We start from the raw sequence: 26,678 nt of genomic DNA, 5'->3' as shown, positions 1-26,678 counted from the left end.
ATGCGCGCCTAAAGAACCTGTGATATAATTGTTTCATGAAGATATGAGGCTCAAGTGGGAGATTGTTAGAAATTATAAATTTCTAATTAAGGTGAGCATCATATATTTGATACAATGATATTAACTATTTATTTTCGGGGTTACATTATAAGTGATTTAATTACTGACACCCCTTAGATTTCTAAAAGGTTATAACAGATATGGGCTTAATGGGTGGATACCCATCAGGTTAACCCATAGGGGATAATGGGGACCCTATTAGTTAACACATCAGGAAGGTTATGGTCCCAAATACACCAAATCAAATTTAGTTTTCTCATCTCCCCATCAGAGTGAAAACGCAAGTCCCAAGAGGAATCAATGATTTGGTTGAGGAAGGTCATCATACCACATCTCTTTCAAAAACGTGGATCAAAGGAGCACATCCAGGAACATGGATTCAGGTATGATACTGCACCCTTTGATTCATAAATATGTGTGAGAATCATTAAATTCAAGATCCTAGGATTGGTATTTCACCAATCATAAGGAATTTCTAACATGATGATGATTGCTCATTTGTTAATAACTTTCGGTTAAAAAGCTTTTCCATTATCCTGCAATTAAAAAAAGTAAACATAAAACAATGAGTGAAAACAATTTCCATTATCCTCCAAGTTTGTGACTGAAACAGACGCAATCATAGTATCACATGTAGTTGGAAGTCCAGTTAAGAAAATAAAAACTTCAAAAATTACACTTTCTACTTGAAAGCACATATCTTGAACAATATCATACCAGGTTTATACTTTTGATTACCAAATTTATAATATTATTATGGTTATTCTTATCATTTCATTCAAGGTGTAATGGTTAAAGATCACTAGTGTATGCTATAGACTTAAGATGGAAAATTAGAAAGAAAGAAAGACAAAACAATTGTTTATCCACTAGAGGTGTCATAACATTTTTGAATTTTGAATGAAAATTCATCTTTCAAATTTAGTGTATAATATGAAATATTACATAGAAACAATAAAATTTGTAATAAAGCAAACAAAGAGATAAAAGCAAACAACATTTGAAGGGAGTGAGTATAAATGTTGAAATACAAACTATGTTAAACACACAATGGAAAAATGAAATGCAAAATAGAAACAATGAAATGGAAAACAATTTGGTTATATAAAAAACTAATCACTTACAAAGTGAAACAATGTTTGAAATCAATGAGACAAAGTTCGAAGGCATGACTTTTCCTATGTATGAAATAGAAAGTCTCACTTTTTGTTGTGTTATTCAAAGTTGTAATTTCTAATTTGTGAATTGTGGTGACCTTTTGTTTTATGAGCATATTTTTTTATTTGTGTATATTTTTTTGCTTATATGAACTTTTCATTGTGGGCTTTAAAAATTGTAGGTAATGTATTAAATTTTTTTATAAAAAAATGCATAGTACCGTCAATGGCATTGGTTCAACAGTATAGGAGGATTTGATATTTCCTTTGCAGACGGGTGTATAAATCTGGCTGCTTGTGTTATGTGTATTTGTTGATTCTTTTATATTTGAGTTAAGTTCTCTAGTATTCTCTTCTAATATATATTGGCCTATAAAAAATAGTAATAGGATATGATTAATACTATTTTTGTACTGCTTCTAGATGGCCATATATAATTTTATTTAGAGTTTAAGTTTGATACATGATCAATCTTAAAAAAAAACCCTCAATAAATTATATGAAATCATTAACAATAGAGGTATTTACTATAGGAAGCAAATATTTTACTAACATGATGTCATATAAATGATTGATTGTTTAATTATTTTAGGTGTAAAAGGAGGTTCGTGAAAGAAGAAATTATAATATGGTACAAGATCAATCCCAATCAATTTTTCATCATTAATGATATCTTAATGACTTAAAAATAAATTAAGTTTAATCTAAATTAATGGTGGAAATGTATTTCAAATAATTGGTACTAGACTATCTAATAACTTCTGCTGTAGAAGGCCTTGTAGGATTAAGGGAATGAAAATGCAACAAAATGCATATAGAGTTTGAACTCATAATGATTAAAAAGTAAACTAACATTTCTTACCAAAAAGATTATATAATTCACTATTGGCTTTCTTTATTGTTTACGTATTCACAATATTAGAAATTAAAAAGTCATGAAAAGAAGGCAAGTGTTTCATTCAATTTGAATGAATGGAATTGAATTATAAAGAAATTATCAATTTATTATTTAGAAAATACAATAGATTTAATTCTACTTAACTCTTAACTAACTAATTTATTTTACATATGTTTTAATGGTGGAAATTATGCAAAAGTAAACGAGTTTAAACTAATTAATAACACCATATACAATATTGACTGAAAATACCAAAATATTTAAACACCGCTCTCAAGATGGAGTTTTGATGTTAACAACGTCCGGCCTGAACAAAAATATGATTGAATGGAAAAAAGCTCAAGAATTATAAGAGAAGAATATAATGTAAAATTGGCAATATTTGCCTAAGAATAACCAAGAGAAAAATATGATAAAATATAAAATATTACCAAACACATAATTGAACCTTCCAAGCTTCTCTAGTAATTTCCTGCCACAGTCATTGGTCTCTATCAATGGAGAGTTAATTTGGATAAGTTGACAGGGACATCTTGAATGGCACTCTTGGATCCTAAGATTGTGCTGATTGGATAAAGTTAGAAGCTATGGAGTTGAATATTGAAAGCTTGATGAATAAACAATACAACATGAAAGATATAATTACATTATTCTGATATCATACTAGAAATCAAAGAGCCAATAAAACAATGTATATTTCATTTATTGAATGGATTGAATTACAAAGAAATTATCAACCCATTATATAAAAAATACTATCTCCTAACTAACTAATTAATTTATTTTACACATGTTTTAATCATGAAAATTATGCAAAAAAATAAATAATTTTAAACTAATTACTAATCAAATACAATATTAATCCAAAATATTTGAAAACATACTGAGTTTAAATAAAGTCACTATCTATTCGAATTAAAACCTAATGCAATAATATTGTTATTTTCAACTTTTTTTGGTAAATCAACGGGACAGAAAGCACCCCAAAAAATAATTTCTTTAACCTGAACAAAGATCACCCGTCTCAAAAAATATACATAGTGTATTCGATCAATGACCCATCTTAGAAAGCAAGATAAAGAGATTAGAATGCATGACTAGTGAAGGGCTTCACTAGATTTTAGACAATGCCAAAGGAACCATATATAGTGTATTCGATCAATCAAGCTAAGATCTGTGTAATAGAGTGACTAATTAAGTAAATATAACATTGCCAAAGGGGATATTAAATTTTATTTTTATTATTAGGATAATAATTATCTTAGTTATTTATGTTCATCAAAAAATCATGAAAACAAGTGTAGATATCACCCTTTCATCTATGCCCCAACAAAACAATGCCCTTCTACCAATTTGTTTTTTAAATAGGTGAGAGTGTAAGAGGTTGTGGTGTTTGGATGGTTAGGATGAAGGGTGTGAATGAAAGAGGTTGAGAGTTTGAGTCTCACCCACCCATAATAAAAATACTAACATACTAATAATTGCCGATAAAAAAATATGTTAGTGCCCAAAGTAGAAGTAGCTTTCCAATATGTTGTCATGATGTCCCACTGCATTTTTATCTCCTCCATTTCTGAATAAATCTTCCACAAGTTATTGAAGGATACTAATAAAAAATAAATAAAAGTTCACAAACCAAATTACCAATACACCTTTTCATTTCAAACATCTAACTATATAAACTAATAGTGTTTTTCTTTCCATGTTGTTTTGGGGGGCAAGGCTAACATACATCATCCATGATCATATACATCATTTATATAATTTTCATAACCTTAAATATGCCAAAGTTCAGGCACACACGCACAATGATATTAAAATAAAACATTAAACAACTACATAGTCTACAACAACAAAATACGATAATCACAAAACATTTACATTGAACAACCCCAACTCTTGATATTATTACATATCCATCCCACATAGTACTCATAATTTTTCTCTTTACATCAGTGATTTCAATGACCATGCCTTCACAGGTTTCCTCATTCTTTTTTTTTTCATTATCATCTTCATTTGCACCATCATCTTCCTCATCATTATCTTCCACATAATCAAGTTCATCTTCATTGTTATCCATCAACACCATACTCTTGGTGGTATTTGCATCACTATTGGGAGTTTCTGCTATGATATTATTGCATTCCATCATCATTGTTGGATTATCTCTTGCTACTACATTGTTATTCTTGTTCCTTTCTCCTTTTCTTCCACTCCCTCTTCGCTTGCCCCATTGTGGACCAAACCCCGAATAATAATAGAATTCATACGGGTTGTATGAATATGAGGAAGTCTTCTTCCCAGCTCGGGCTCTCGAGCCATGACGAGTTGTGGAGGTTGTTGTTGTTGCAGCAGCCTCCGCAGCTTTCTTGTCTGACCTAACAAGAGACAAATGGTGGCGGTAGAATGATTGTCTATGTTGGGGCTCGTTCTTGCACGACCATCCCTTTGCATTGAAGCCCTCACAACACAAGGACTTTGAGACCTCTTTCTCGTTGATATCATCACTATCCATTTTATCTATTTTGTGATTATTGTCTCTCATAACCATATCCGCTAACTTTCCCATTGATACCACACTGTGTTTGTAGAAGCAGGACGATTAAGCGAGAATAGAAGTAGGGAAATGAGAAAATTTCGCGTAATCGAGCAATGTTGAAGATAGAAAATAAAAACCCTAATAGCTATAACAACTATAAAGTGAAATAAACAAAGTAAAGTGAATTAGGAAGTTCAGGTTTTAGCTTTTACGTTACCTTTGAACAACTCTAATGTAATCTCCAGCATTTCCTCTAGCTCTAGCATTGAAACTATTGTCGCCTTCAAACTGGGTGGAGCAAAACAAAAACCAAAATAGTGAGAAATGACGGAACTTCATTAACCTAATTTGAGGTTTAAGTTGAAAAACACGATGGAATAAGAAGAATTTAGTGGGTATGAATAACCCTAACGAAAAGAAAACACTAATAGAAAAAAAATGAACGAAAAATGAAGGGGATAGAGGAAAGGGTTTTTCTTTGGAAGGTGGATCTGAAAGAGAAGGTAATTAAATAAAGAGGGAAAAATAAAAAAAATGGAAGAAAAAAAGAAGAGATTGAAATTTGAAAGTGATTGGAACCTGAATAGAGTGAGAGTGAAAGGGGATCACATCCCATGGAGATTGATTCAGCTGACACAAGTGGGTCTGAACTGGAAATGAAGCAGCACCTTGAGATGAAGATGAAAAAGAGAAGAGAAGAGGGGAAAGCTTTGAGTTTTTACGGATCCTCATAGAGACAAAAAGAAAACAAGTTTCAAATTTTTTGGTTTGGTTCGGTAAGGTGAATGGAAAGGAATAATGAGATTTTATTTATATCTATGTCTCAACTGAGTCATTGAGTGAGTTTTGGAAGGTGTTTGGTTCTTGGGTCTGTTCAGAAAAACAGAAAATTAAGTAATAAATATTTAATTATTTAATTGAGATAATATGTTTTTATTATTGTAATACATAATTTGAGACATAGTTTGTGACTAATACTCATATCTTGTTCTCTTATTTTTTTCTTTGTTCACTACCTGCTATTAATATATTACAGCATCTCCAACAGCAATTAAAAACTTCATTATTATTTAGGTCTCACATTTTTTTTGTAATTTATACAACTTCTCATAAAATAAGAACAACATATATATTTTCCCACAATGAAAAACATCATTTTTATTCTTATTTGGGTCCCACAACATATATCTATATCCTCACTTTCCATTTGCTAAGAACAAAAAACAAAAAATAAGAATGACACAGTGGAGAATAGAGTAAGAATGTTCTTATTTAGTTAAAAACGATCTTAAGAACAACCATTGTGGTTGCTCTTAGGGTTTCTATTTGCTTTTCAATGGTAGGACTAAAATACCCTTAGGTTTCTGCATATTTACTCAAAGAATTGGCTGCTGCACCATTGCTCAAAAGGTACCCCGCCTCTACATATACATGTCACAATGTTGGTTGTCTAAAAGTTGATAAAACAAATTAAAATAAAATTCAAACAATGATCATTCTAGATAGGGGTGAGCATAGGTAGGATTGAGAAGGATTAATATTTGTCTCTTATACGGCTTTAAATATTGGTCTGGTCATTTTTTTAACTCAGACTTGACCATAGACTTGAAGTTAACTCAATCCTAAATATTGACCGGTTTAACCTTTAAACCCGAATCTATACCTGATTAAACATAATGTATACTCATTTTAGATAAAGTTTTCTCAATATTATTTATTATTATGAATACGTAATTTGATATAAAATAATATATGTATATATCATTAATCATATATATATGATGAAAAATTAGAGAATTAATAATACTTTCGACCAAAAATGTGTCATTACTCTATACACATTTGAATATAGACACATACAAAAATGATGAACGAGTGACTATGGGACGGGTCGAGCCGAGTCATATTTGATCCATAGACCCGATAAAACCTAACCCTATTTAGGCTCGATCATGATCGAGTCATACCAAGTAAGCGGATAGAGTTCAGTCCTACTTACCTTAATTATAGACAAGCCTAGAGTGGAAAAAACCTTGTGCAACCCCAAAGCATATATATGCCTCAAATAATGTCATTAGGTAAATTCAATAAAAATATTAACATATAATATAACTAATCTTCACCTTACTTGCATCAATCAATAAACATGATTTGGATGTAATTATAAAATAGCAAAAGTGAGATTATTGTTTTTGGTATATACAAGGGTAAAGAACTAACCAATGTTTAAATATGTGGTTATCCTTCCTAATAAGTGTTGTTTATAAGAATCAAACATTTAACATTTTGACCTATAAATCTAGTAATGTTTTACACTACTAAACTGATGTCTTATTGGTTGAGATTAATAATTAACTATTGGGAAATAAAGGATATAAATATAAAGATGTATGTCTTGTTGAAAATTACTATTTTTAGTATAACCAATGATATCCTCTCTATGATAGGAAGAAATTAATCGTTTTAGGATGTATAATTGCTCATTCTAAGAGTAGTAAATAAGATTAAAGATAGAAGTCTTTATTTAAAATGAGAGTATTTAATATATTAAAAAAATCAAAAGCACCATTCTCCAGTATATAGTTTTCTAAGACAATGTTGACATTATATTTTTTTTCATGTTAATATCATTTTTCTTGTTTTTATCCAAAACCAAATATGGGTAACCAAGCTGATAAATTTGGTTCACATTACTAAAATTGCATAAAAAGAGTTTTACTCAATATGATGCATACACATATTTACTAACACTTTATAATCTGTTTCTGAGTTGATTTTTAAAGAAAATAATAAGAAAATAAAAATTTGAAGATCATCTTATAAATATATTTCATGACTCTTAAGTATTTCCTTTCTTTTTATTATCCTCCAAAAAGTTAACTTACAAATAGACCTTCACTAAGATTTAGAGTTCTAAGGGTTAAGGATGAAAAACACTAGAATTATTTCCTCCTTAAATAATTGATATTCTTAATTCACCTCATATTAGTTGGGGCCAACTTTCAAAGTGTCCAAACATAACCAAAAAAAGATACGTGGTACTTTCCTTATAAGGATTTTTATTTAATTTTGGATACGCCTAACATTTTTATTATTCATGGCTCTTAGGGTTAATGATAAGTAATTAAAAGTAGGTAATTTTTCTTGAGAAAATAAATTTATAGAATTTCAGTTCTTTGAATATATCATTTCAAGAAAACTTGTCTATCTATGAATTTTTATCTTCACTCCTAAGGACCGAATTTAACAAAATCTTAAACTTAATTATAATAATATTTAACAAAAGTAAACATATTTTTCTATACTTTTTTGCCCTACTACACTCACAATTTTAAAAGATGTTATTTATAACATCCTCTCAATTTTTTTATTAAATGGAGAGGCATGTAGACGTTAAATAATTTATTCATATAATAAAATATTAAATATACTATTTAAAAGTTGTTCACCGAGAAAAATGGAAATCTCCAGAAGTTTCTTAACATTTTTTTATAGAAAAAATGATTAAAAAACTGTTTCCTTAAAATAGAATTTAATACAAGAATATATATACTGAAATTGTAAAAGTTTTTACATTGTCACCATATCATTTATTGTTTATTTTCAATTTTCATTAAATATTTATAAAAGATAATAATTCAATTGAATGATAAATAATTTATTAATAACTCATTTAATAATTAATATTAGAATTAACTTGAGATATAAATAACGTTGTTAGGTAAATAGTGAATGCGCATCTATGAGATGCACCAAATCCTATCTCTGCGTGCGGTAGGAGTGAAAGCATTACGTGGTACCCGATTGGAGTCCAAAAGGATGAATGGTTGAGATGCTGGAAGGAAATACAACCTGTGTGAGGGGTTTGAGTCCGAATATAAATACTTAATATATATGTAGTGTTGGTTAAAAATTTCTACACACTCAATATATTATTATAATTTATTTATATTATTTTTAAAAAATTTAACAATAATAAAACATAAATGATGATAATACAATAATTATATACAAAACTCATATTATTAGTGGATATATTTTTTCTCATCTTTTATACTCATTATTCAATATCAGTCCTTTATTATTAATGAGAAATAATGACAGTCTTAAAAAATAAAGTAATTTATATTAAGAATAAGTTATAATGAGAAAAAGGAAATGCTAAACAATTGTCATATAAAATATTTGATCACCAATAAAAGTTAGTTTAGTGGTATAAAGTTTCATTAAATAATGTAAATAGATTAAAAGATAAAAATATAATACTTGTTTGGAAATATAATCATACACTAAAAAAAATGATTAGTTCCTTACGATACCAAACAAGGTATATATGAACCTCTTGAAAAAGCTAAACTTTAGGTATTAGATCCCAAGATATTAGTTTATTCAGTGAGGGCGACAACATTGCAATCCTGTGCACCTATTCTTAAGTGGAACCACAAACATCCAATCCACATACTTTTCTTTGATTAGCGTTGACTCTAGAATTGTCCAATCACACAGCAAAATGTCATCCAGTTTCACCGCTACTGTCGCACCAGATCCTATCTCTTGTGTGTACAACAGGAATAAAAAATTTTTTTTTAAATAAATAAAAAAATTTTTTTTTGGATAAATTCCAATAACTAAAAATCAACAAAATCATTTTAAAGTAGCAATAAATCAACAACTTTCTTTTATTAAAAAATGCAAAGTAATTTAACAATAATTAAATTAACCATTATCCTAACTTTTAAGGTATGATGCAGTGTTGTACTTCAATTTCCTAAAATCTAGTAATAATTACTACAATGTATTTTTTTAATATACCTAATTTTTCTAATAAATGTGATAATATCTTATCTAATCTCTAATATGACGCACAATATCAGACAAATGAGTTGTACTTCGCTCATATTAATGAGAATATTAATTGAGATTTAACACCACATGTTTCTAAAAATAATAAAATTATACGGACCAACAAAATATTTTCTACCCAAAAAACTACGTAACCTTGATTATCTATTGCTTGTAGGGATACGTAGGAGCAAAGTCTCACCTTGTCAGATATAACAAAAAATAAATAATTTTTTTGTCTCTTTAATAATTAATTAAATAACCAAATAAGTTTAAAGTATAATATAAGTCATACAATTTAGTGAAATGTACCGTTTTAAGCTGGTAGATAGAGTGCTAATAACACCTTTCATATTCCGTAATCGACTCTCAATAAGGTGCAACCAAAAATCGAGGCATGACAGATTCCTATTATGGATGAACAATACGTTAATTAAAGAGAATGAAGAAAACATAATATGACGACGATCACACAAATGTCATCATCTTACAACACAATAACATTCTAGAAATGTAATATTAATTATTTAATTAAATGTAAATAATAAACTAGCATATCACATCCTATTAATTTTCTAATGAATCTCATAACAAATATCACAATAAACATCCTATCATTACTACCCTTTAAAATCAACCTTATCCTCAAGGTTGGCTAATTAGTCCATAATTGCAATGATTTGGTCTATTAAATTTGAAGGATCATTATTTTCTTGTTTATCACATTTGACTTTGTCCTCAAAAGTTGAATCTAAAAATTTCCCATTAATAAACTCATGGACTGTATCACCTGTAGAATTCACACTCATGTTAAGCATGTTGTGTCCTCCTCGAAGAAACAAATCAAGTGGACCTATGTCAACACTGGTTATATAACATAGATAATCACTAGTAACTTTTAGCTATTTTATAAGTCCAAAAGGTGTTATCCTTGAACTTTCCTGTACGGAAGATATATCTTCATCATAGATCTCACATAATAAGGTGATAGAATTTCTAGGCACAATGTAGTGTTTAGTATATCGTTTATGCAATCAGGAAAGACAATACCTGTTATTGAATGTCACTCTAGCAACAGAATTTGAGTGGTAGTCTACTAAAAATGTTGCATATGTTCCAATGCCAAAAAGAGAACATATACACGAGCCTTTTGAGGAGTGTTCAACTCATATTTCCTCGTGAATATTTGTTTGCTACAGAGATGGTAGAAAATGGTAAGGAGGCCACGTGGTATTATGTGAGAGATCAAAATTGTTTTACACGGGTCACTCTCTCATCTAGTGGTGCACATGAATTTGTGCTTTCTCTTAGTGGCTAGATTGCACATTGTCATTCTCATTTATAGCACAAACCACAAAGTAATTTTATTTCCAACAGTCCAAAGAAGAAAGTCTTGGTAATATTCTGAACTACTCATGACCATCACAACAATTAACATACCATGTTTGATTCAAGAATATTTGTTTCTTCTAAAAAAATATTCATATAACCAAGATTCTTCCCTTTTTTTTTCCTTTGTTTCTTTTCTAATCAAAGTTCTAAATGCAAAATCACACTTTAAACAAATATAGTTCTTCATTTTCTTTGTGATTTTCATGGAGAGACTTAATGGTGATAGTTCTCAATGGTGAGAGTAAGTATAAGGTGTATATTACATGGTTACTTTAGTTTAGAGGGATGAGTTAAAAGATAAAAGCATCAAATGATAGAATGCTAATTGCAATTTACCAAGAACAATATAGAATTATACTGCTCCTATAAAAATAGGTAAACTAAGAAGATAATAACATAATATAAATGAACAATCAACCATTTAAAGAGAAGGAAAAAAACATAATATGATGATAACTACATAAGTGTCTTACAAAATAAAATCATTCTAAAAACATTAATGTAATATTATTTTTTAATTAAATCCAAATAACAAACTATCATATATTATCCTATTCATTTTATAATGAATTTTATAATAATATTATAATAAATATTATATCAGAATCTAATGATTTCCTTCTGTTTATTCTAGTAGCACAATCATGCTATATATAGCTAATATAGTCATACACTTTACACCACATTGTCTTAGTTTTTATGAAATCTTATCCAAAAATAAACAACTCTGTACAAATTCAAACTTAATTTATTTATTTTTTATAAATAACAATTTATTTAAAACTTAGTGAAAGAGTGAAAGTACCTAAACCAAAAAGAAAGAAATTAGTTACAAGCGAAATTGAATGTGTGTTCCTAGATTATGCAAAAAGTTGTAAAGTATATAGCTTGGTAGTTATAGCATCTAATGACTCGTATCCTATAAATATAATAGTTGAGTATGGAGATGTTATATTTCAAGAAGATATGTTTAATTGAACCAACATGTTATAACATAGAGTGATGTACAAACATTTGAAAATGCAATAAAGTATTAAGATGTCACTTTCTGAAAGGAAGCTATTTAAGAGTAAATAAACTTAATAATAGGGAATAAAACGTGGAAATTAGGAGACCTTACACTCCGTTGCAAACCAATAGGCAGTAACAAAGGGATTTACATATAAAAAAAAAGAAAATTGTCATTTTGATATATACACACATGTGGCAAGAATTATATCTTTTACATTATTGACACTTGCATATAGAGATAACAAATCGGTGACCCAACCTATTTTACTTATGCTTGTATTATGTCCGCAAAACTTAAGCGGACTCATATGCATGCCCACAAATGCTTAACATAAAAAATCACATACTCTGCTTGTTTTAAAACAGACCCGTGTGCCTTTTTCTATTTACACCAAAAAAACATAAAGGCATTCCAAAGATATGAAAGAGGCTTAATCCATACCCCATAGCCATAGGCATAAATCTTACCCACTTTAAGAAAAATCCATTTCAACTAAACCAAACCCACATCTAACAAGTTGTTAACAAATCCAAATACACAACTACAAATATCAAACATATAATTAACAACTTGTTAATAACAAACAGTAGAAAAGAAGGAGAGTTGAAGGAAGAAGAATAGAAGTGAGTCTAGAAGAAGTGAGTCTAGAAGAAGAAGAATGGTTATGGCTTGTGGAACACTATTGAAAACGAAGAAGATATATTCCATCTTAGGGGATTTGTGAGTTGTCAGTATAAGGGGATTTGTGACCTTATGAGAAGAAAGAGATGGCAAATTGGCAACAACACAACACCCGTAACTTTTGTGAGTTGAGTTGTGACTTCTCACAAAACGGGTTGTGGCTTATATTTTCACTACTGGGTATGGGCCTACAAAAGTCACATTACTGAATGGCATAATGTGTATGGGCCTACAAAGAATTAGGATACGTAATGCCCGCAGGCCACCCACCCATGTATCCCGCTTGAAATTCCTACAAATATAGTTGGCAAGCGGATCAGACAATATGTCCTAACATGCAAAAATATGATGTCCTACTCGAGGGTAATGCCTATATTGCCATTTCTACTTGCATCCATCTAAAACTTTGTCATTCGTCAAATAAATGTGAAAATGACATTACTTAATGAGAAGTTAGATGAAGAAGTATATATAATACAACATGAAGGGTTTGTGGTTAACGGTAGAGAAAAGAATGTGTCCAAATTGAATAAATCATTATATAGACTAAATGAAGCTTGCTACCTCAAAAGTTTGTTCTAATTGTGCTAGATAATAGATATAAAATTAATGAATCTGAGAAGTGTTTTTATACTAAAATTCATTAGGAAAAAATATGTCTCCATTTGTTTATATATTGGTGATGTGTTAATTTTAGTACAGATCTAGATTTTAATAAATTTGATATGAATGACTAAGGAGAAGCTGATGTACTACTAGGCATTAGAATAATAGGAGATGTTAAGAGTATAGGTTTGTCCCAATCTCGCTATATAGAAAATGGGTTAAATAAATTTGATCACTTTGATTGTCAACCTATTAATATTGGTTTTGATCATCGCACTAATTTAGCACCAAATAAAGGTTGTCTTGTAGCACAACTTGAATACTCAAAAGTAATTGCTTGTTTAATATTCACAATGACATGCACATTTGGATATGTTGTGGATAGACTAAGTAGGTATACAAGTAATCCAATCAACTAACAATGGTATCTTTTCCAAATAGTATTAAAATACTTGAAGGAGACAATAAATTATAGTTTGAAATATAATGAGTATCCTCTTGTATTATAAAGTTACATGGATGTTAGTTGGGTGACCTACACAAAATATCATACTTCAACTAGGGTTAAGTCATAATAATTGACGGGGGTGATATTTCTTGGGGATCCAAGAAACAAACATGCATTGTTGACTCCACCATAGTTGCAAAATTCATAAAATGATAATAGGAAGAAAGGAAGTCAAATGACTTAGAAATTTGTTGGATGAGATACCTATTTTATCGAAGCCAATGACATAAAAAACGTACATTGTGATAATTAGCCAACTCTATTAAAGACATAGACATGCAGATAATGGAAAGTGAAGGTACATTAGACTAAGGCATGGTTGTGTAAAAGATTTGATTAAAAATGGAGTAATATTCATAACCTTTATAAAAACTGAGAGGAAACTTGCAAGTCCTTTAAAGAAAGGACTGTCAAGAGACATGATGTTGAAAACATTATTAGGAATGGACTCAAGACCATATCCACATGATTATCAATGGTAGAAAGTTAACTCACTTGAATAACTTCAATTTCTAAGTTCAATGGCCCAAAGTATATTATGAGAGTCATTGCAAGTACCTCACCATAGATACATCCCAATGTTTAAAAGTACTTGGAATCATAAAGGTATATAAATGAAAAGGGTATTGCTATCTTTGCTGCAATATTGGATATCACAGGCATCCAAACCTCACATGGAGGTAGCAAATTTTCCTATCATTTGCTCTCATATGCATTTCAAAACCTGATTAATAAAACTAATTTTAGCAGTTTGCTTGGATATCATCCTTCTAGGATAATCATGCAAGTATTTGTCTTTAGAATGTCCTAAAGATACCACAATGAGTATATAATTGATAAGCTTTCTTATTCTTGGATTTTACATCCAGGAACTGCTTTGCACCAAATATTGAAAACAATACCAATGTAAACCGATTGATATGGTAGCGTGTGTTTAATATTATTTAAATATTTCTCTTTCCAAATTAATGGGATTAATTAAATTCTTGCTTGCTATAATCTTTTATTAAATTGCATATAGATTTATCAATGAAATGGATCTGTTGCAGTTGTAAAAAAGTTCAAGAGTGCAATTTTCTTTCCAACAATTTCAATCACTCTTATTTTATCTAAAATAAAATAATTTTGAAACATGGAAATCTCAAGCAGCTTAAAAGAACTAGTGAATCGTGACCGAAATGTCTATTTAAAAATTTAGTATACCCTTGAAGCTTAGACTGATATGTGAATCATGTCAACAAAGACTTACAGATATCCACACAATACACTAATTGTGAATCCCTTGTATTGATATGTGTATCAACACCCATTTTATTTTTATTTTTTACGTATCACATATAAGATAAATTTATTAAATGTAAACTTTAATAAATTTGAATTTATTAAAATTTACATTTATAAGAATTAGTGGCTTTCACTTCAAAATCAATATTAATTTGAAAATCTGCGTTTTTCCGAGACTTGAGGTGAGTATAAACCTATTTCCTTGGTGTGAAGTCAATATAATATTATTGCTAAGGTTTTGAATGTGAAATTAAGGAAGGTAATTGGTTCTATCATATTAGATAATCAGTTTGGGTTCTGTCATGTAAGAAGTTACAAAAACAGAGAGAAGAGAAGAGAGAAAGAATGAGAGAGTAAAACTGAATTTTGTTATTAATGAAGTGTTAAGTTGTTACAAGAGAAATGTGAGGTATTTATACTAAAGACTTGATAGCTCAACATAGAGAGCACATCACAGTCTTAACCTCATCTTTAATTAAGATCAACTGAATATTAGCCTAGCCAACTAACCATATTCTAATATTTCCAGACAGAAAAATTCTAGATGGAGTTTTGGTATTAAATGAAGTTGTGGATCACACTAGGAAATTCAAGAGCGAATGTTTTATTTTGAAGGTTGATTTTGAAAAAGCTTATGATTCAATAAATTGGCCTTGAAATATATGTTGCATAGATTGGGTTTTTGTGAGAAATGAATCACTTGAATAAAAGTGTGTATGTGTGATCACTTGAATACTCTTGATGTCCAAATTAGGCGTGATTTAAAACAAGGAGATCATTTAGCTCCTATATTTTTTTGTGGTGGCTAAGGGGTTGAATAGCCTTACGAAGCAAGCTCTAACTATAGGAAGATTTGTTGGGTATAAATTGGGCTCTAATGTGGGAGATATATCTTTGTTGTAATATGCAAATAATACCATTATGGTGGGGGCAACATCTTTGCATAACATTTTTTGTCTGAAATATGTGTTGTGATGTTTTGAGATCATCTATGGCTTTAATGTTTTTGAGGAGCATGATCAGGAGACTGTAGAGATTCTTAACTGCAAATTTGGTTGTCTTTCTTTTTCTTATAAGGGGTTACCTATTTGAGCTAATCCTAAAAGAGTGCCATGTTTACAACTAGTCACCGATTTGCTACCTAAGAGGTTGACAGTGTGGAAAGAAAAACATTTAGCATTGGGAGGTAGAACTACTCTAATAAACTCCATTCTTAATAATATGCAATTTATTTATTTATCTTTCTATAAGCTACCAAAATGTGTTTTGCAAATTATTGTTTCTTTTCAAAGGAATTTTTTTATGGGATGGGAATGATAATCATAGGAAAATTGCATGGGTAAATCAGGAGCAATTGTGTAAGAGTAAAGAGGAGGATGGTTTAGGGATTAAGAATTTGAATTATTTTAACTTATCCCTTTTTCCAAATGGAGATGGCTTGAATGTTTTTTAGGAGCGTGATCAGGAGGCTGCAAAGATTCTTAACTGCAAATTTGGTTGTCATCTTTTTTCTTATATGAGTTTACCTATTTGAGCTAATCCTAAAAGAGTGTCATGTTGACAACTAGTCACTGATTTTCTAACTAAGAGGTTGACAGTATGGAAAGGAAAGCATTTAGCTTTGGGAGGTAAATTACTCTAATAAACTCTGATCTTAATAGTCTTCTAGTTTATTTTTTTTTTATCTTTCTACATGCTGCCAAAATGTGTTTTGAAGATTATTGTTTATATTCAAAGGATTTTTTTTATGGAATGAGAGTGATAATCATAGGAAAATTGCATGGGTAAATCGGGAGCAATTGTGTAAGGGTAAATAGGAGGATGATTTGAGGATTTGAATTGTTTTAACTTATCCGTTTTTCCTAATGGAGATAATGACTATTGATAGAAAAAGAGTCATTATGGGAAAGATTTCTTTGTGCCAGATATGGTAGCTTTAATGGTGCTTAATTGAAAGTAAGGATGGGTTCGTGTTTTCCTAATAGTTCTATGTGGTAGAAGGACTTGCGTAATATAAGGAGGTGGGGTGGATATGATGACTGGTTTTTTAATTGTGTAACTAAGAAGGTTGGTTGTGGTAAAAATACATTGTTTTTGAAGGAAGTATGGTGGGGTGTCCAATCATTCAAGGATCTTTTTCCTTATGTTATGTTATATTTATGGATAAGTATAAGTTAATACATGATTGTGGGTCTTGGATAAATGAATGTTGGATTTGGAAATTGACTTGGCATATGGAGCTCTTCGTTTGGGAAAGAGATTCAATGCACAAGTTTTCTTTATGTTGCGTGATATAGTTCTTACAGAAGGAAGGGTGGATGCTTGGAGGTGGATGCTTGTGGAATGTTCTCAGAAAAGTATTCATATTATTGGTTGTTAGCATATCTTCAAGTTAGTTATTTGCAGGTTGATAATAGAGGGACTACTTTTTTCAAGCATTTGTGGAAGATTAAAGCGCCAACAAAGTTAATGGCTTTTAATTGGTAGTTTCTTTTGAACATATTACCTATAAAAGATAATCTTATGAAAACAGGCATTCAAGCCAATTTCATGTGTTCCTTTTATGATCTTATGTTTGAAAATGTTGGCCATGTCTTTTTTAGTTGTAGTCAATCAATGGTTATTTGGAATTCAGTGGCTAGTTGGATGGGTGTCCAGTTCATAAATATAATGTCATCCACCAAAAATTTCATGAATTTCACGTGTCTCTTTCAAAATAAAAAGAAGCACAGATTTGGGATGATGATATGCCTCTCTGTAACATAGTAATTATCGTTGGTTTAGAATGCTTCTATTTTAGGAATAAGAATTTTTATGTGTTGCATATATAGGATTTCATTAAAGTTCATGCTCGACATTGGTCACTGATGGTTCTAAGACCCAGGAGCAGGGTGTGCAACAAACATTAAAATAAAATTAATAAATACCTTCATATATAAAAAGACGAAAATATGAATGTCAAACTCACAAGATTTAAATATTACTAATAAAATAAATTACACATTTCATAATTGATCTCTACGTGATTTCATATTTTGAAATCGTTGAATGATCAACTCACTGTCAATATTGTTGAACACTTCTCGCTCAATATAAGTCACTAGATAGTTATTCATCCATGCGTCTCCCATTCGATTACACAACCTATTTTTCACAATCTTCACAGATGAAAAGGCTCTTTCTACGGTTGCGGTGACAACATGTAAAATCATTGCTAATTTCAAAAAAAGATAAACTAATGGGTAAACAACGTGTCTTCCACTTTCAACCAATTTATGCGAAAGATTATTGATTCCTTGCAATGAAGCAAATTCAGCATTGCTACACATATCAATGATATAAGTCTCAAGTTGATTATAAAACATCTCCAAATTAGTTGACCAAAAATTATGTGGATATAACTTTGCAAATTCAATCAGTTTTGCCTTATCACAACTAGAGGACAAATTGAATGGACTTAAACAATACATACAAAGAAGCAACTAAGTATTTGTCTCAAAAAAACGATCATAAAGTTCCTTAAGTTGCATATCCATAATAATATAAAATAATTCAACACGATAATAATGCTCTATTGTGATAGCACGTGCTATGCCTCCATGTTGTGATTTACCTTTAGGAAAAAAGTCGGCATCCATATTAGGAATGTCAATGTCATGCATATTGCAAAATAAGATTACCTCATGCAATAAAGTTTCTCATCCATTATCCCTCATAGTCTCTAATCGTTGCGTTGCGATTTTAATCAAGTTCATAATATTAATGATCGCTTGATCTTTACTTTGCAATACTCGTGATAGTTCATTTGAAACACCAAAGTATTTTTCATCAAGTGCAACATGAATGCAAATTCAAAATTCCCTGTCAATCACAAAATATCTTTGTCTTCAACTCTTTTTTCCATAGTTAATCCATCTTCTTTAATAATTTCAACAACATCACATATAGCAGAATACATCAATATCAAATTTATCAAAGTTGCATAATATGAACCCCAACGAGTATCAACAACTCGCTTGAGACTAGTTTCTTGATTCAAACCATGCTCACTTAGAATTTCTCCTTTTTAATGCATTTCTAACATTGATTCTTTATTTTTCACGAAGCAGGTCATGTCGTTTGCAAGATCCCCTAATGAATTTTGATAAAATGGATATTAAACTAAAAAGAGAGGCAACATCAATGTGATTTTTAGCAACATCAACTAATGTCAATTGTAACTAATAAGCGAAACAATGCACATAAAAACAGAAGGATTCTCCCTTAAAATCAAACTTTTGAGACCGCAAAATTCTCCCTACATGTTGTTAGCATCATCAGAACCTTGCCCACGAATTCTTAATACACTAACCTCATGTTCTCAATGATAAAGATATAGTATCTTTAATATGAACAATACCAAAAAATGCTCAACAATACTTTCAATTTTGTTAACATAATGCAATGCAACAACCATTTATTCCTTAATTGATATGTCACGCCTTCATAAACTATAATAGCAAATGACTCATCTCCAAGATCACTAATAATAGCTCTAGTGATTTTCATTGCAGCAACAATATCAATACCCTTTTGGATAGTTGAAGACATTAACTGATGATTTTCAGGAGCATTTTCCAAGACAACATGATTTATTTCTTCATTATGTTCAGAAAGAAACTTAAGAAGTTCAAGAAAATTACCTAGATTAGCAGAATTGATTGATTCATCATTACCATAAAAAGGTAATCATTGCTTCAATTGAAAGCAAATGCAATCAAGTGACGCTGTTAAACACTTTCGGTATAAGTCACAAATTTGATCAGATTGTTTACAATTGCAATTTCAATATGTTGATTTTGATTCATCAAGTCTTGAGATTCTTCCATGCAATATTATGAGCACTGTTAGGACCTTCAACATGATCCCATAGCTTTTGTTTCTTATTCCAAAATGTGAATCCCTCTGTGACAAATGCGTCCCCACCAGATTGCTTTCCAAAGTCAGACTTAAAAAGATAGCAATATAAGCATAATGCAACATATTTTTTCTATACTATTTTCTAACCAGTTGCCAAATTCATTAAACCAAGAAGGATAAAATCTTTTTAAATAATTTCCATTTTTTATTTGAGGAAAATTATGTTGAGTAGGTTGACATGGTCCTCTTTGTAAATATACTCTTTGAATCTTGTCTGGATCATTATATGAGATGATGAACATTAGAGGTATCTAGTATAGGAAGCAAATATTGTACTAACATGATGCAACATAAAAGATGGATTGTTTAATTATTTTAGGCGTAAAAAGAGGTTTGTGAAGGAAGAAATTATAATATGGTTCAAGATCAATCTATTGTAGCAGAATTGTTAGCCATGGAGCGGGGTCTGGAAAAAGCATGGATTTTGGGTTAGTCATACTGGAAAGTGATTGCCTGGAAGATGTGCATCTTGTCTCTGATCATGTTTGCATTCACACAAATCATACTAAATGTGTTGTCTCCAATGTCTCTACTTGGGTCTCTCACGATTGGAATGTGAAAATTAAGTTGGTTGTTAGAGAGGCTAACATGGTTGCTGATTTCATGGCTAAGTTAAGATCTCACTCATTTGTTCAATATCAAGTTTAGAGCTCAGTCCCAACTAGCTGTCAAAGTTATATTGACTTAGATCTCTTTGCTTTGCCTTAGTTTGTTGTTGTTTTTTTTTTCTTTCTAATGTACCAAAAAAGATCAATCCCAATCAAATCTTCACCATTAATGATATATTAATGACTTAAAATTAAATAAGTTTAACCTAAACTAATGATGGAAATGTATTTCAAATAATTGGTACTAGACTATATAAAATTTCTGCAGGCCAGTAGGATTAAGGGAATGAAAATGCAACAAAATGCATTAGAGTTTTAACTCATAATGATTAAAAAGTAAACTAACATTGCTTACCAAAAAGATTATATAATTCACCATTGGCTTTCTTTATTGTTTACACTCATTCACAATATGAGAAATTAAAAAGTCAAGAAAAGAAGGTGTGTTTCACTCATTCAAGAAATAGAATTGAATTGAATAAATAGAAATAAACATCCCTCTTAAGATGGAGAGTTGATTTTGACAACGTTCAACTTGGACAAAAATATGATTGAATGGAAAAAACCCAAGAATAACCAGAAAAGAATATGATGTAAAATAGACAATATTTGCCCAAGAATAGCAAGAGAAAAATATAATGAAATATAAAATATAACCAAACACATAATTGAACCTTCCAAGCTTCCCCATAGTCATTGGTCTCTATCAATGGAGAGTTAATTTGGATAAGTTGCGAGGGACATCTTGAATGGCACCCTTGGATCCCAAGATTGTTTAGATTGAATAAAGTTGGAATTCATGAAGTTGGATAGTGAAAGCTTGATAAATAAATAATACAACATGTAAGACATAATTATATTTTCTCATATCATATTAGAAATTAAAGAGCCAAAAAAATGTATTTCATTTATTAAATGAATAGAATTGAACGGATTGAATTACAAATAAATTATAAACCTATTATATAAAAAATACAATAACTATTTAACTTCTAACTAATTAATTTATTTTACACATGTTTTAATCTTGAAAATTATGCAAAAATAAGCGACTTTAAACTAATTACTAATCAAATACATTATTAATCAAAAATATTTGAAAGCATAATAGGGTTAAATAAAGTCACTATCTATTCAGATTAAAACCTAATACAATATTATTGTTATTTTCAACTTTATTTTTTGGTAAATTAAGAGACAGAAAACACCCCAGAAAATAACTTCCTTAATCTAAATAAAGATTATCTTTCTCAAAAACATTATATCATTCTATCCATATCCAATCAAACTTCATAAAATAATATAAAAATTAGTTCATATTTTTATGTTTTGTCTTTTTAATTAAGTATCACTTTTAATTAAACATTTAGTATTTCTTGTTGTGGGCATGTGGTACAATATAAAAATGCCTCTGAACACTATTGCCATGTTTGATATTTTGGCAAGATAAAGAGATTAGAATGCAAGATTAGTGAAGGGCTTCACTAGATTTTAGACAATGCCAAAGGAACCATACATACAGTGGCTAATTAAGTGAATGTAACATTGCCAAAATGGAATGTTGAAATTGATTTTCTTTCTCTTTTATTAGGATAATAATTATCATATATATTTCTGTTCATCAAAAACTCATGAAAACAAAAGTGTAGATATCACCGTTTCAACCATGCCCATCACAAAACAAGGTCGTTTTACCACCCCGAATACTCTCTTTCAGATCTAGGAAAGAGCTTTCAGAGATCTTTTTTATTAGAAGATTTGGTTTTAAAATAGGCCAACGTCCAAAATATGAGTAACTTTCAAAATATGCTATCATCATGGACCATTACATTTTTATGCATGGATATAACTGGTACTTGAAAAATTCCAATCCTCCATTTCTGGATAAAGCTCCTTTAACTTATCAAGGGTCTTTTGCGAGTTAGATTTTAGAAGGAAAATGAAGAAAATATAATGCTTGAGAATCATAAAATACATTTGTGAGATAATTCTCAAGTCTTCCATTCTCTTTTTTCTCCTTTAAAGTTCAACTCACAAACAAGCCCTAAAGGATACTAATAAAAAATAAATAAAAATTCACAAACCAAATTACCAATGCACCCTTTCATTTCATATATCTAACTATATAAACTAATAGTGTGTTTTTTACAGCTAACATCAAACACAAACTTATACATCATTTATATAGTTTTCATAACACGAAATATCCCAAAGTTGATGCACACATGCATAATGATAAATAAAACAGTAAACAAGTACATAGTCTACAACACCAAAATCCGATAATCACAAAACATTACATTAAACAATCCCAACTCTTGATCTTACTACATATCCATCTCACCTAGTACCCATAATTTTTCTCTTTACATAAGTTATTTCAATGACCTTGCCTTCCCAGGCTTCCTCATTCTCTTTTTTCCATTATCATCTTCATGTGCATCATCTTCTCCCTCATCATTATCTTCCACATAAAGTTCTTCTTCAATGTTATCCATCAGGACCATACTCTGGTTGGTATTTTCATCACTGTTGGGAGTTTCTGCTATGATATTATCCCATTCCATCATCATTGTTGTATTATCTTTTGCTGCTGCATTGTTATTCTTGCTCCATTCTCCTTTTCTTTCACTCCCTCTTCGCTTGCCCCATTGTGGACCAAACCCTGAATAATAATAGAATTCAGACGAGTTGTATGAAGATGAGGAAGTCTTCTTCCCAGCTCGGGCTCTCGAGCCACGACGAGTTGCGGAGGTTGTTGTCTCTGCAGCTTTCTTGTCTGTGACAGACAACTGGTGGCAGCAGAATGATTGTCCATGCTTGGGTTCGTTCTTGTACGACCAAGAGGACTTCAACACCCCTTTCTTGTTGATATTATCAATCTCCATTTTATCTCCTTTGTGATTATCATCTGCTATAACCATATTCGCTAACTTCCCCATTGATGCCACACTGTGTTTGTAGAAGCAGGACGATTAAGCGAGAATATAAGTAGGGAAAGGAGAAAATTTCGTGTAATCGAGCAATGTTGAAGATAGAAAATAAAAACCCTAATAACTATAGCTATTAAATGAAATAAACAAAGTAAAGTGAATTAGGAAGTTCAGGTTTTAGCTTTTACGTTACCTCTTAACCACTCGAATGTGATCTCCAGCTCCAGCACTGAAACTATCGTCACCTTCGAACTATGTGAATAAAAATAAAAACCAAAATATTGAGAAATGACGGAACCCCATTAACTTAATTTGAGGTTTAAGTTGAAAAACACGACATAATAAGAAGAATTTAGCGGGTATGAATAACCCTAACGAAAAGAAAACCCTAATAGAAAAAATGAACGAAAAATGAAGGGGATAGAGGAAAGGATTTTCCTTTGGAAGGTAGATCTGAAAGAGAAGGTAATTAAACAGAGAGGAAAAATTTAAAAAAATGGAAGAAAAAAAGAAGAGATTGAAATTTGAAAGCGATTAGAACCTGGATAGAGTCAGAGTGAAAGGGGATCACATCCCATGGAGATTGATTCAGCTGACACAAGTGGGTATGAATTGGAAATGAAGCAACACCTTGAGATGAAGATGAAAAAGAGAAGAGAAGAGGGGAAAGCTTTGAGTTTTTACGGATCCTCATAGAGACAAAAAGAAAACAAGTTTCAGATTTTTTGGTTTGGTTTGGTGAGGTGAGTGGAAAGGAACAATGAGATTTTATTTATATTTATGTCTCCACTCAATCATTGAGTGAGTTTGGGAAGGTGTTTGGTTCTTCTGTCTCTATTTTGAATAATATATAATTCAAATCTTATCCCAAATATTGTTTTATATTACTCATAATGAAATAAAAATAGAAAAAATAATAAATATTTAATTGACATAACATATTTGTATTGGTCTAAGACAAAATTCAAGATATGGTTTGCGACTGATACTCATATCTTGTTCCTCTCTTTTTCTCTTTGTTCACCACCCTGATATTAATATATTAGTGTTTTTATTTTATTTTTCAATGGTAGGACTAAAATACCCCTAAGTTTCTATATATTTACTCAAAGAATTGGTTGTTGCACCATTGCTCAAAAGGCACCCCGCCTCTAGATACATACATGTCACAATGTTGGTTGTCTAAAAGCAAGTTGATAAAACAAAATAAAATGAAATTCAGAAAATGATGATTCTAGACAAGCCCATAGTGAAACAAACCTTGTGCACCCCAAGGCATAGGGTAAACAAGTTGAGATCATATGTCACCATTCATGTCAAATTTGGTGTTCCAAACCAATGAGAAAACTCCATTCATTTAAAAAAATTATAAAAGTAGAAATTAATTTTTTAATATTAATTTGTGAACTTTGATAGGTTTGGGACTTGGAGAAATAAAAATTAGGGGACATGTGTTCCTTGTCTGGGTGAACATCTTCTATTAAAAGAGTGCGTCACTCCATGTGACACTTGTTCTTAACTTCTTATTAGTTACAAAGTATATATTTAAATAATGTGTAAGATGTAAAATAATTAATTCTTAAAAATATCATATGTCTACATTGCATATTTGACAAGTTTCTTTGTTCATAAAGAACATCACCTACCAATAAATGCAATGTTTGTTGGCATACATGGTTCGGACGATTAATGCAATTTGATGTCAACATAATGACAAGTAATTTTCTCAAATAATATCTCGATTCCCCAATATTTAGCTTCTATGATTGCTTCAATGTATTCCCTATGGTCTTCGAAAAAAATCCATTGTAAAGCAATCTTCTCTAAAAGTTGGATAAACAACATTAGATACAGTCCTTATGTCTTCATAGGTACATGGACCTTTAATGGAAGTCAACATTATTCTCAAATAAAATAGTTCTCCAGTACTTGGAGGAATCCAAATAAGCCTACCAATTGTATAGCCTTGCCTCCGTTATTTCCAAGATCGATTAGAAGGAATGTAAACAAATTTTGAAATAAACTGTGAATATGTTAAATTTTTCCAGCAACACATTTTTTGATGGTTTCCATCCAAAATTTCAATGACATGATTTTCTAACTTAGTGACAATCATTCTTGTTCCATTGCATAATCCTTCATCTTGATCGAAATTTCCCAATAGCATAATTGGAGTTCCAATTTTCATTTTGGTAGGTCTGATGTTCTAAGGGAGTTTAGAGACTCAGTAGTAAGTCCTTAGAGAGCTTCATTGTTATTAGACTCTAACTTGTCAATATATATTGATCTTAAATACTCCCTCTCGTCACCTATGTAAAGAAATAAGATATTAATGAATATGATAGTATGACGTGAATGTAAGTAAATAATTAATGGTTTAAAGTTTCATCTATAGTCTTAATTGTTGAAGCCAAAATAGGTTTACAATGTAGGAAATCTTCATTCAAGTATTCATGGAGAAAATTTGGATATGTACTTGTAACAATAGCATGTACGAGATCCTAATAATTAGTAATTAAAATTTGATTAGCTATTTGAATTGATGCATATCTATCATTTGACTCACACAATATTCCAACTACTGCATCTAAAATCTGTTGTGCAAATTGTTTAAGTTATAATTCATTTTTTTGATTTGTACTATTTTTAGAAGCATTTTTTGTGTTAAAGTTAATTCTTGATAGTTATCCCAAAGATATGACGCATTTATTGTTGCGTTGATAATGTTGGAACTACTGGTAGTATTTGTCGGAAGTCATCCCTAAAGATAAAAACTTTTCCACCAAAACTTCAATTATCATTGCCTTTGCAACTCATAATATCTGTAAGGTTTTGTCAAGTGCTTCAAAGCAATAATTGTGTATCATTGGAGCTTCATCCCATATTATAAACTTTGTCAGTTTTAGTAATTGTGCAAGATCACTCCCTTGATGAATGTTGCATTGGAGTTTTTAAGAGTAGGAACTGGTATGACAAACTTTCAATGTGATGTTCGTCCTCCTGACAGTAAAAGAGATGTTATTCCACTTGACACTATAAATAAGACAATATGATTTTATGATTGCGACATTACACCTATTGTTCTCCACATGAATGTTTTACCAGTACTTCCATAACCATGAAGGAAGAAGGTGCCTCCTTGACCATCATTTACAGCTTTGATGACATTATGAAATATAACCTTTTGCTCATCTAC

At 30.4% G+C, this 26,678-nt stretch overlaps 2 protein-coding genes across 2 annotated transcripts; both read right to left on the bottom strand.

Moving 5' to 3' along the window:
* Nucleotides 1-3,811: 3,811 nt before the first annotated feature.
* Nucleotides 3,812-4,687, bottom strand: LOC109339902. The gene has a single exon (XM_019577431.1). The coding sequence runs from the start codon at nucleotides 4,685-4,687 to the stop codon at nucleotides 3,872-3,874; it is 816 nt and encodes a 271-aa protein (XP_019432976.1). The 3' UTR covers nucleotides 3,812-3,871.
* Nucleotides 4,688-22,656: 17,969 nt separating this feature from the next.
* LOC109339908 lies at nucleotides 22,657-23,497 on the bottom strand. Its single transcript, XM_019577437.1, has one exon. The coding sequence runs from the start codon at nucleotides 23,489-23,491 to the stop codon at nucleotides 22,925-22,927; it is 567 nt and encodes a 188-aa protein (XP_019432982.1). The 5' UTR covers nucleotides 23,492-23,497; the 3' UTR covers nucleotides 22,657-22,924.
* Between the last annotated feature and the right edge of the window lie 3,181 nt (nucleotides 23,498-26,678).

The sequence above is a fragment of the Lupinus angustifolius genome, unplaced genomic scaffold (genome assembly GCF_001865875.1).
Source record: "Lupinus angustifolius cultivar Tanjil unplaced genomic scaffold, LupAngTanjil_v1.0 Scaffold_120_19, whole genome shotgun sequence".
NCBI classification, from domain to species: Eukaryota; Viridiplantae; Streptophyta; class Magnoliopsida; order Fabales; family Fabaceae; genus Lupinus; species Lupinus angustifolius.
The sequence above is the reverse complement of the archived record's forward strand: the minus strand, read 5'-3'. Positions and strand labels throughout refer to the sequence as shown.

Coding starts and splice junctions, on each gene's coding strand:
- LOC109339902 (XM_019577431.1), bottom strand. CDS start 4,687: ATGGGAAAGTTAGCGGATATGGTTATGAGAGACAATAATCACAAAATA.
- LOC109339908 (XM_019577437.1), bottom strand. CDS start 23,491: ATGGGGAAGTTAGCGAATATGGTTATAGCAGATGATAATCACAAAGGA.